At 39.2% G+C, this 12,500-nt stretch overlaps 2 protein-coding genes across 2 annotated transcripts in view; one reads left to right on the top strand and one right to left on the bottom strand.

Annotated features, from left to right (window-relative positions):
* Window positions 1-10,462, top strand: part of hcls1 (hematopoietic cell-specific Lyn substrate 1) — a 14,273-nt gene extending 3,811 nt beyond the window's left edge. Inside the window, exons 4-16 of the mRNA XM_072674104.1 lie at window positions 2,818-2,947; window positions 3,258-3,368; window positions 3,471-3,525; window positions 4,576-4,686; window positions 5,060-5,170; window positions 6,159-6,269; window positions 6,832-6,887; window positions 6,971-7,040; window positions 7,489-7,637; window positions 7,824-7,949; window positions 8,740-8,926; window positions 9,095-9,163; window positions 9,794-10,462. Coding sequence (XP_072530205.1) covers window positions 2,818-2,947; window positions 3,258-3,368; window positions 3,471-3,525; window positions 4,576-4,686; window positions 5,060-5,170; window positions 6,159-6,269; window positions 6,832-6,887; window positions 6,971-7,040; window positions 7,489-7,637; window positions 7,824-7,949; window positions 8,740-8,926; window positions 9,095-9,163; window positions 9,794-9,930 — 1,423 coding nt within the window. The 3' untranslated portion in view covers window positions 9,931-10,462. The remainder of the gene's footprint in view (window positions 1-2,817; window positions 2,948-3,257; window positions 3,369-3,470; window positions 3,526-4,575; window positions 4,687-5,059; window positions 5,171-6,158; window positions 6,270-6,831; window positions 6,888-6,970; window positions 7,041-7,488; window positions 7,638-7,823; window positions 7,950-8,739; window positions 8,927-9,094; window positions 9,164-9,793) is intronic.
* The window catches only part of llph (LLP homolog, long-term synaptic facilitation factor), a 3,935-nt gene continuing 1,885 nt past the window's right edge, over window positions 10,451-12,500 (bottom strand). The window contains exon 3 of the mRNA XM_072674105.1: window positions 10,451-11,599. Within this exon, the coding sequence (XP_072530206.1) occupies window positions 11,433-11,599 (167 nt within the window). The 3' untranslated portion in view covers window positions 10,451-11,432. The remainder of the gene's footprint in view (window positions 11,600-12,500) is intronic.

Below are 12,500 nucleotides of genomic sequence, written 5' to 3'. Positions count from 1 at the left end.
GACGCTTTAGCATTAGTCTAAGACTTTATATTATTAGACTATAAATATTTAGCATTAGACTAAGTAGTTTTATCATTAGACTAAGACTTTATATTATTAGACTATAAATATTTAGCATTAGACTGAGTAGTTTTAGCATTAGACTAAGACTTTATATTATTAGACTATAAATATTTAGCATTAGACTAAGTAGTTTTAGCATTAGACTAAGTAGTTTTAGCATTAGACTAAGAAGATTTAGCAATAGAGTAGACGCTTTAGCATTAGACTAAGACTTTATATTATTAGATTATGAATATTTAGCATTAGACTAAGTAGTTTTAGCATTAGACTAAGACTTTATATTATTAGATTATGAATATTTAGCATTAGACTAAGTAGTTTTAGCATTAGACTAAGACTTTATATTATTAGACTATAAATATTTAGCATTAGACTAAGTAGTTTTAGCATTAGACTAAGAAGATTTAGCAATAGAGTAGACGCTTTAGCATTAGACTAAGACTTTATATTATTAGACTATAAATATTTAGCATTAGACTAAGTAGTTTTAGCATTAAAGTAAGAGGCTTTAGCATTAGACTAAGACTTTATATTATTAGACTATAAATATTTAGCATTAGACTAAGTAGTTTTAGCATTAAAGTAAGAGGCTTTAGCATTAGACTAAGACTTTATATTATTAGACTATAATTATTTAGCATTAGACTAAGTAGTTTTATCATTAGACTAAGACTTTATATTATTAGACTATAAATATTTAGCATTAGACTAAGTAGTTTTATCATTAGACTAAGACTTTATATTATTAGACTATAAATATTTAGCATTAGACTGAGTAGTTTTAGCATTAGACTAAGACTTATATTATTAGACTATAAATATTTAGCATTAGACTAAGTAGTTTTAGCATTAGACTAAGTAGTTTTAGCATTAGACTAAGAAGATTTAGCAATAGAGTAGACGCTTTAGCATTAGACTAAGACTTTATATTATTAGATTATGAATATTTAGCATTAGACTAAGTAGTTTTAGCATTAGACTAAGACTTTATATTATTAGACTATAAATATTTAGCATTAGACTAAGTAGTTTTAGCATTAGACTAAGAAGATTTAGCAATAGAGTAGACGCTTTAGCATTAGACTAAGACTTTATATTATTAGACTATAAATATTTAGCATTAGACTAAGTAGTTTTAGCATTAGACTAAGACTTTATATTATTAGATTATGAATATTTAGCATTAGACTAAGTAGTTTTAGCATTAGACTAAGACTTTATATTATTAGACTATAAATATTTAGCATTAGACTAAGTAGTTTTAGCATTAGACTAAGACTTTATATTATTAGACTATAAATATTTAGCATTAGACTAAGTAGTTTTAGCATTAGACTAAGACTTTATATTATTAGACTATAAATATTTAGCATTAGACTGAGTAGTTTTAGCATTAGACTAAGACTTATATTATTAGACTATAAATATTTAGCATTAGACTAAGTAGTTTTAGCATTAGACTAAGAAGATTTAGCAATAGAGTAAGACGCTTTAGCATTAGACTAAGACTTTATATTATTAGACTATAAATATTTAGCATTAGACTAAGTAGTTTTATCATTAGACTAAGACTTTATATTATTAGATTATGAATATTTAGCATTAGACTAAGTAGTTTTAGCATTAGACTAAGACTTTATATTATTAGACTATAAATATTTAGCATTAGACTAAGTAGTTTTAGCATTAGACTAAGAAGATTTAGCAATAGAGTAGACGCTTTAGCATTAGACTAAGACTTTATATTATTAGACTATAAATATTTAGCATTAGACTAAGTAGTTTTAGCGTTAGAGTAAGACGCTTTAGCATTAGACTAAGACTTTATATTATTAGACTATAAATATTTAGCATTAGACTAAGTAGTTTTATCATTAGACTAAGACTTTATATTATTAGATTATGAATATTTAGCATTAGACTAAGTCGTTTTAGCATTAGACTAAGACTTTATATTATTAGATTATGAATATTTAGCATTAGACTAAGTAGTTTTATCATTAGACTAAGACTTTATATTATTAGACTATAAATATTTAGCATTAGACTGAGTAGTTTTAGCATTAGACTAAGACTTTATATTATTAGATTATGAATATTTAGCATTAGACTAAGTAGTTTTAGCATTAGACTAAGACTTTATATTATTAGATTATGAATATTTAGCATTAGACTAAGTAGTTTTAGCATTAGACTAAGACTTTATATTATTAGACTATAAATATTTAGCATTAGACTAAGTAGTTTTAGCATTAGACTAAGACTTTATATTATTAGACTATAAATATTTAGCATTAGACTAAGTAGTTTTAGCATTAGACTAAGACTTTATATTATTAGATTATGAATATTTAGCATTAGACTAAGTAGTTTTAGCATTAGACTAAGACTTTATATTATTAGACTATAAATATTTAGCATTAGACTAAGTAGTTTTAGCATTAGACTAAGACTTTATATTATTAGATTATGAATATTTAGCATTAGACTAAGACTTTATATTATTAGATTATGAATATTTAGCATTAGACTAAGTCGTTTTAGCATTAGACTAAGACTTTATATTATTAGATTATGAATATTTAGCATTAGACTGAGACGTTAAAAAGAGGAATTATGACCCGAATGGAATTGAGTTAAGAGTGGAGGGAAAAGAAACAACATCCAAGCAACATACTTCACAAAATGTGTGTGTGTGTGTGTGTGTGTGTGTGTGTGTGTGTGTGTGTGTGTGTGTGTGTGTGTTTTATGCAGTGTGGCAGATCTCAGGAGCAAGGTTTCTCATGAGCATGAGGTAGTGAAGAAGAAGGAGCTGGATCAGGGCCCTAAGGCGTCCTATGGTTACGGGGGCAAATTCGGGGTGGAGAAAGACCGAATGGATAAGGTGCTGTAAACTTTACACTTTACAGATTTTATTATATAAATACCAATTTATTATTCATTGTGTTTTCACTCACTGGCCACTTTATTAGAAACCCCTACATTCTACTTCTTCTTGCTGGCCATTTTATTAGAAACACCTAACTTGGCTTTTTCACTTATTGGCCAATTTACTGGAACACCTAACTTGGCTTTCTACTTACTGGCCACTTTATTAGAAACCCCCTGCTTGTGCTTCACTGGCTTTTGGTGGGGTTTGTTTGGCTATGCTTTCTGCCCGGTGGTTACGGGACATGTTGTGTGAATCTTCCCAGGTTGCAGTGGGGCATGCCTATGTGGCGCAGGTAGAGCAGCACTCTTCCCAGACGGACGCAGCGAAGGGTTTTGGAGGGAAATTCGGTGTGCAGAAGGATCGTATAGACAAGGTGAAGATGCTGGACCGTGACACCATCACCACAACATCTCCTGTCTCTCATAACTGCCATCTCTTACTCAGTTTACTCATCTGCTGCCGTTCTCTTCCACAGTCCGCCATGAATTATGACTATAAGGCTGAAGTTGACCAGCACGCCTCTCAGAAAGGTACGACTGCATCTGCATGTGAGATGGGAGGTGGGCTGTGATATGGAGATGGGAGGTGGGCTGTGATATGGAGATGGGAGGCGGGGCTGTGATATGGAGATGGGAGGCGGGGCTGTGATATGGAGATGGGAGGCGGGGCTGTGATATGGAGATGGAAGGTGGGGCTGTGATATGGAGATGGGGAAGCAGGGCTGTGATATGGAGATGGGAGGTGGGGCTGTGATATGGAGATGGGGAAGCAGGGCTGTGATATGGAGATGTGAGGCGGGGCTGTGATATGGAGATGGGGAGGCGGGGCTGTGATATGGAGATGGGGAAGCAGGGCTGTGATATGGGGATGGGGAAGCAGGGCTGTGATATGGAGATGGGAGGTGGGGCTGTGATATGGAGATGGGAGGTGGGCTGTGATATGGAGATGGGGAAGCAGGGCTGTGATATGGAGATGGGAAGCAGGGCTGTGATATGGAGATGGGAGGTGGGGCTGTGATATGGAGATGGGAGGTGGGGCTGTGATATGGAGATGGGGAAGCAGGGCTGTGATATGGAGATGGGAAGCAGGGCTGTGATATGGAGATGGGAGGCGGGGCTGTGATATGGAGATAGGGAAGCAGGGCTGTGATATGGAGATGGGAAGCAGGGCTGTGATATGGAGATGGGAGGTGGGGCTGTGATATGGAGATGGGGAAGCAGGGCTGTGATATGGAGATGGGAGGTGGGGCTGTGATATGGAGATGGGGAAGCAGGGCTGTGATATGGAGATGGGAGGTGGGGCTGTGATATGGAGATGGGAGGTGGGCTGTGATATGGAGATGGGAGGCGGGGCTGTGATATGGAGATGGGAGGCGGGGCTGTGATATGGAGATGGGGAAGCAGGGCTGTGATATGGAGATGGGAGGCGGGGCTGTGATATGGGGATGGGAGGCGGGGCTGTGATATGGAGATGGGAGGTGGGGCAGAGGCAGAGGTGTGATATAGGGATGGAGAGGCAGGGCTGTGATATAGGGAGCCTAGCCTTCACCTGAACATCTGAACATCTCTGAACCCCCTCAGACTACGCCAAAGGGTTTGGAGGAAAGTACGGCGTGCAGAAGGAGAGAGTGGACAAGGCTGCACTGGGTTACGACTACAAAGGAGAAACTGAGAAACACCAGTCACAGAAAGGTAACATAGACACCCTGTGACATACACTATATGGACAAAAGTATTGGGACACTTCTCATTCATTATTTCTCACACCCAGCATCGAACTGTAGAGCTTTACAGCCCATGTTTATGTGCTCCAGGGAGTCCTATTCTGTTGGCAGTGCTTCTCCACAGGGACATTGGCACATTAGCATACATCAGCACATCAGCTTAATTTTGGAGGGGGGAGTGGGGTGTCCACAAACATTTGGACATATAGTGTAGATATGAAGAAAGTGTATGTTACAGAAAAATGGGAGTTGTGCTGATTCTGTTGCACAGTGTTGGTGCTGGTGTTGGTGTGGGTGTGGTGTGGGATGTAAACACTGCGTTCTTCTCTCCTCTGTGCCAGATTACTCCAAGGGCTTTGGAGGCAAGTTTGGGGTGGAGAAAGAAAAGGTGGACAAAGCCGCCCTGGGTTACGATTACAAAGGAGAAACTGAGAAACACCAGTCGCAGAAAGGTAACATCAGTCCATCAACCTCACCAACGTCGCTGCACATCCTCGTCCACTCACAGACTCTACTGTCCTTATCTCATACTGTCCAGCTGAGTTCAGTTCAGAACCCACTGTAGTAAAGAGACCACAGCTACAGTTTCACATAGCAGGCTGTGTGTGGGTCACAGCTGGGCCTGTTCTGGCCCACAGTACACTTACCATTACCACAGCTGACCCAGAAGTACTTTAACTGGGCTGTATTTGGGCCAGAATGGTCAACTACACTACATGTCCAAATGTTTGTGGACACCCCTGTTGCACTCATTGCTGACACAGATGTGGAAATGCACACACACGCATGTCTAATCCCTGTAGAGAAGTACTGTCAATAGAATAAGACGCTCTGGAGCAGAAAAATCAGATTAACCTAATGCCAGGCGTGGGTTAGCTAGAGGGGTGTATATAAAGCCCCTCAGCATTGATGTGTGGAGCAGTGAAAGACCTGTGTTCTCTGAAATGATGGTGGTGGAGCTCCATCCAGTACTTTTGGATTGGATGAGGTGGGGTGGTGGTGATCATCATCATCATCCAACATCCTGACCTCACTAACGCTCTTGTTGCTGAATGCAATCAAATCCTCACAGCAATGCTCCAGCTCCAAAATCTAGTAGAAAGTCTTCTTCCATGAACAGTAGAGACAGTTACTCCAAGAAAAGCAGGATCAGCTCTTTTTAATACCCTGTGAACAGTGAATGAGTGAGTGTCCCAATACTTTTGTCCATTTTTGGGCACTGCATTGTCCATTTTTATCATGTTTTATCCCACTAGTAAACAAGACATGGTCCAGTTCTGGCCTCTACTTAACACTTACTTCACCTGTCCCACACACTGCCGTGTAATGACGGCTTCTGACTTTGTGCGAATCTGGTTTGATGGAACACAACCACTGCTTATTGCCTGAACAGTGTTGGTGTGGGATGTAAACACTGCATTCCTCTCTCCTCTGTGCCAGATTACTCCAAGGGCTTTGGAGGCAAGTTTGGGGTGGAGAAAGAAAAGGTGGACAAAGCCGCCCTGGGTTACGATTACAAAGGAGAAACTGAGAAACACCAGTCGCAGAAAGGTAATGTAGCCGGCTGTGTGTGGGTCACAGCTGGGCCCGTTCTGGCCCACAGTACACTTACCATTACCATGTAGAAAAGTACCACCAATAGAATAGGACTCTTTAGAGACCTATTGGCTCCATGCTGTCTAACACCAGGTGTGGGCTAGAGGGGTATAAAGCCCCCCAGCTTTGAGCTGTGCAGCAGTGGAAGAGCTGTGATGGTGCTTCATCCAGTACTTTTTTGTAAGGGATGAGTTGGGGATGATAAAGTGGGGTGGTGATCATTCAACATCCTGACCTCACTGAGGCTCACTTGTTGCTGAATACGATCAAATCCTCACAGCAATGGTCCTCCAATATCTAGTAGAAAATCTTCTTCTCTGGACAGTAGAGACAGTTACTCAACTCTTTGAATACCCTTGATTTCAGAAGGAACCATGCATAAATGAGCAGGTGTCCCAATACTTTTGTCCATTAAGTGTACAAACAGACTCCAGCCGTAAATACAGGCATGCACATTTATTTGAAGCCATATATTAAACGTACATTATCAAATGTATATCATAATGTCCTGTTTCAGACTATGCGAAGGGTTTCGGAGGACAGTACGGTGTGGAGGCAGACCGCATGGATAAGGTAAACTTATGAAACACTTGAAGATGGTCTCCAGCAGATGGTTTGTGATGAATATCCACCTGTGTATGCTTTTCTGCTCACAGAGCGCAGCAACGTTCAGTGAAATGGAGTCACCGACCACATCTTATGAGAAGACTCTGCCGCTCGAGACCTGTAAGTGTCAAACCTTCAGACAAATATCAGTTAAAACCAAAATGTAGCCAATTTAATTATATAAAAAAATAAAAGACTAATGTAGAACGCTCTGAACTCATTAACACAAAATAACACAAGACGTGCTTGTGTTTGCCTTACAAAAAATGTAGCGATTCATGAGATTGCTATATAGATAGTTTCTTTGCCATCAAATCCTCACAGCAATGCGTCAGAATCGAATGTAAGGCCCTTGCAGAAGAGAAGAGGGTGTTACTGCAGCGAAGGGAACCCAAACTCCCTATCATTACCCTCTCAACTCTGGGGGAGCAGGTGTCTACAAACTATTGGACATGTAGTGTGCGTCTTTTAGTATGTTTACTAGAATAGTATATTTCTCAACTACTGTCTGTGTGTATGTGTGTGCGTGTGTGCGTGTGTGTGTGTGTGTGTGTGTGTGTGTGTGTAGCCAGTGCAGGTGCTGGAAATCTGAAAACCCGGTTTGAGAACATGGCCAAAGCGTCTGAAGAGGAGAACCGGAAGAGAGCAGAGGAGGAGCGGGCGAGACGGCAAGCCCGAGAGAAGAGAGAGAGAGAGGAGGCACAAAACAGACAGCAGGTTCACACACACACACACACACACACACACACACACCTCCCGCAATGAATCGGGACAACATTTTAGAACAGTGGTGGGTTAGATCACAAGAGTGGTCGCTAACACAGATGATGTTACTCTGTATGTATGTGTGTGTGTGTGTTTGTGTGTGTGTGTGTGTGTGTGTGTGTGTGTGTGTGTGTTTAGGTGCAGAGCAGTAAAGAGGAGGTGAAGGAGCGAAAACTTCCCCCCGTTCCAGCCGCTGAGGCCCCTCCACAGGCATTTAGACCACTGCCCGAAACGCCCAGAGACGAACCTGATCCTGTAGCTCAGGTAAAACTCCAGCTCATCTCAGTCAACACTAAACTACATAGATTCTATATACTATACTATACATTATATATGTACTATATATACTTCTATACAGTATATATGTACCATATACTACTATACACTATATATGTACTATATATACTTCTATACACTATATATGTACCATATACTACTATACACTATATATGTACTATATATACTTCTATACACTATATATGTACCATATACTACTATACACTATATATGTACTATATATACTTCAAAACACTATATATGTACCATATACTACTATACACTATATATGTACTATATATAATATACTATACACTGCATATGTACTATATACAATAGTATACACTACATAGATACTAGACATACAGTATACACTACATGTGTACTATATAATATACTATACACTATATATGTACTATATACTATACTATACAGTATATATGAACTATATACAATACTATACATTACATAGATACTATACGTACACTATATATGTACTATATACAATACACTATATAAACTACATTTACTATATACTATACTAAAACCTATTCTATACATACTATATACTTATACATATATGTGTATGTGTGTAGGGGTCATATTATTAAATATAGATACTTACATATATGTAATACATATGTAATTATTACTGTATATACTGTATATAATTCATAAATGAATGTAAATAAAGGACATGACTAAATCCTGGCAGCTAAAAAACGTGTGTGTGTGTGTGTGTGTGTGTGTGTGTGTGTGTGTGTGTGTTCGTTCACAGGAGGATGATCAGCCTGATTATGATGAGCCTCCCTCCCTGCCTCCACGCTCTAATGACATGTTTGAAGAACAGAAAGATGAAGACTCCGCTCCTCCTCCTCTGCCTCACCGGGAGCTGGATGTGGGAGAATATGAGGATGTGGGAGAATATAAGGACGAGGGAGAATATGAGGATATTACACCGACTGGTTAGACACACACACACACACACACACACACATGCGCACACACACACACGCACATACACGACAGGCGGCTGACTTTTCTCGAGACCGCCCGAGCGCACTGTTCGCTGAATGTTATGAGGTGTGGTTTCCTGCTTTGCCAGTATCTGATCTGATTGGTCCTCTCCACAGCTGTTGATAACGACTACGAGGAGCTTAGCGGAGCGCAGACAGCCATAGCGCTTTATGACTATCAGGGCGGTGAGTATCACGTAGCGGGACGTCGTTGGCCGAGAGTTTTCTACAGCAGGCATTTACTGAAACTCTGTATTTAACCGTTTAAAGTCCGTCTCAACGGGAGGGCTTATAATTAAGGGGTCAAGGGGTCAGTTCAGCTGCACCTATTTGAGAAGATTATCATTTATTTTTATTTTTTTAAATAAGGAATGAATTCATTTTTTGCAAAAATAAAATTCTAATTCTAAATATTTTACATATTTGAAATATATGAAACATCTATAAAATATGATATATATTATTTCGTAGAAATTGATTTTGATTCATAGATTTAATTTTATGTATTTCACTACAGTACTTTTGATCATTTTAATTCTAAACTTTTAAAAAAGTAATCGTCAAATTTTAGATTTTGGGTTGAATTTAATTGTGTATTTCTGACCATTTAAAGAAAAAGATAACTCACTGCACCTGCAGTTTATTACTTTAATGGTTAAATCTAGGATTATATTCTGATTAATATTAACTAAGCAGAATTAATTAATATTAATAATATCTCATCTCAGATCTTCTGGCTTTGAGTCTGCTCTGAGTCCAGGAAACTGATCGGACTTAATCGGACGTCTAACTATTTTAATCGGCTTCTGTTTCCAGGAGCGGACGATGAGATCTCCTTCATGCCTGACGACGTCATCACCAACGTGGAGATGGTGGACGAGGGCTGGTGGAAGGGAACCTGCAATGGCCGGACCGGCCTATTCCCCGCTACCTTTGTGCAGCTCATGCAGTGAAGTGCTGAAGCACCGCCCACTTAACAAGCCGCCTCCCTCTCTCTAGCTGCAGCCTGAAGGGTTGCCAGAGGCGCCTGACAAAAATCCACCAGAAATTCAGTTTATTTCTCTTAGTTTGAGAAATAAAACTGTAATAAATATTTTTATTATTTTTAAGAATTTTAGAACGCAAAACCTGACGCATCAAATTACTGCTCATTCATTTCTCATGTCTTTGGTTGAGACACTTTACATGCAGGCACTGTTTTGTTAAAGCTGGGTCGTAGTACATTTCTAAAATATCTAGAACCATTGTTTTTTTCAGCACTTTAACTCAGGAAAAGTGTAAATCCTATCTGTACCTTGTTTACAATGATGTTTCATCAGGGTCTGTGGCCTTATAACTCGCATCTTCTCATACGCTGACAGCGTGGTCTTTACTGCATTGTTATTAAAAAAGAAAATTGATATTTAAAAAGAAAGTTATGTGCAATGAAATGGTTCAGTGTTGAAAACTGATTTCATAATAAACTGAATCAGCTTTCCAGGAAAACGATGTTTTAATGTCACGAAAATCACTTGATCAATCACATACACATCCGACTGACCAACATCAGCATTATTAATCCACCAGTTGCCATAGCGACAGACAGCACTACTAGTAGTAGTAGTAGTAGTAAAGGGAGGGTGGGGAAAGGAAAGCGGACGAGAGAAACTCCATCTGCTGCATCTGTAGAACTTCTGAAAAAGGAGCCGAAAGCCCGTTGGCCACGGTCCACCATCTTCCACAGTCTGAGGGTTTTCTGTCCTTTTACTGATTTTAGGAAATAGTTTTTAGGAATCGAGCAAAAAAAAATGTTTGTGGTAACTGACTAAAAATTATTTGTGTTTTAAGAGAAAAAAAAAAAGATGATGTTTATGGTAATTAACAAAAAATACAATGTTTATCAACCAAATTATACTGCAGAAATCTGAAAATAATGACATTATGGTAATCAACCAAAATCTGTGTGGTTAAAAATAAAAAATAAAAATACCTAAAAAAAATCCCCCCCAAAAAAACACTTTTTATAGTAATTGACCAAACATTACATCAATGGTAACTGTTAATTGCTACAGATGCTTCAGACAGAATTAAGATATAAAAGTGAAGTACTGGATTATTCCTGATATAGATCCTTATATTTACTCACTTTCAGAAATTCAAAAAATACTCAAAATACTGCCGAGAAATGCAGTACCACCGTCCAGCTCTCTCTCAGGACGCGTCTCATCAATCCAGATCATTCTGAATTCCATTTATCATCATCATCCAACCAGCTGTAAACCCAATACCCCACACTGTTACTGTACATCAGATGCAGTAAAAGCTTAGCCAAAAGAAACCACAGCTTTAGGAACATCCTCCTACGTTTATCCCAAATGAAGCCCCACCGCTTGTCTGCAGCTGGGTGGGCTGTCCAAAGGCTGGAGAGTTAGAACAGAACGCAGAAGATAAAGTCCAGGCTGGCAGAGACGGGGGTCTACCAGGCCACGCCCTTCTTCGGTTTGTGTTTTCCTTTGGTTGCCTTGCGTTTGCTCTTCAGCTTCCTGGCCTGCCGCTGGCTCATCCACTTCGGGTACTGTCCGTGCTCGTTCAGCAACGTCTTCTTGCTGCGCTTGCTGTCCATCTCCATTTTCCCCAGGTCATCTGGAAGAACAGCCAGAACCAATCAACAAGTTCAATACAGCCAGTGAATCGCTTAGGCGGGACCACGTGAAGCGCTTATAATGTATAATGATCCGAGTCATACCCTGTATAAATATATAATATATATAAATATATATAAATAAACTGTCATACTCTGTAAAAGAGGAGTATAGAGGCACTCAAGGAGGCCCAGAATTTTCATGTGCATGGCACAGATGCGTGGCACTCCCACCTCAAGTGATTAAGGTCAGAAACTGCCCCCAACCTCCCCAGGCCAGCCCAGCCCAGCCAGTCTGCACTGCTGTGCATGTAGCTACTAATTAGTAATATTTAAGATGTAGTAAAAGATGTAGTAAAAAAAGAGTATAAGGGGTTAAATCAGCATTTACAGTCTCTAGTTTGCTTGAATATCAACATTAATAAATACTAATCTTAGCGTACTGTCTTTATTGTATGTTTTTGACTACTCTAAATATTACCTCCAGTTAAAATTCTGATCATTTAATAGAACACACCAAATTAACTGAATTAAACTGGGGAAATGAATTTGAATCACTTCATTTTAATAGTCTGAATTAATCTGAAACTTCACGGTAGATCTTCCACCTCGCCAACAGCCCATTTTCACGCCTTCCACCTGTGTCACTTTAGTAAGGTCAGCCATCAACGATGCTTGCGAATATATCTACGCCATTGGCCGCTGTGGCCTCGAAATGAGGCGTGTTCAGGTACGTTTCTGGAGTACTGCTGTGTATCTTGGCAACAACAACAACAAAAAAAAAGAGCTCCACTGACTGAAAACAACCTCGGCAGACGTCGACAGTCAGACGTTCGTCGCCATCAATGCTGGAGGGCTTTATACCCCTCTAGCCCACTCCTGGCATTAGGCAGCATTAGGCTG

This window comes from Salminus brasiliensis, chromosome 2, assembly GCF_030463535.1.
Source record: "Salminus brasiliensis chromosome 2, fSalBra1.hap2, whole genome shotgun sequence".
NCBI classification, from domain to species: Eukaryota; Metazoa; Chordata; class Actinopteri; order Characiformes; family Bryconidae; genus Salminus; species Salminus brasiliensis.
Note: the sequence above shows the minus strand (reverse complement) of the source record. Positions and strands in the feature narration are given on the sequence as shown.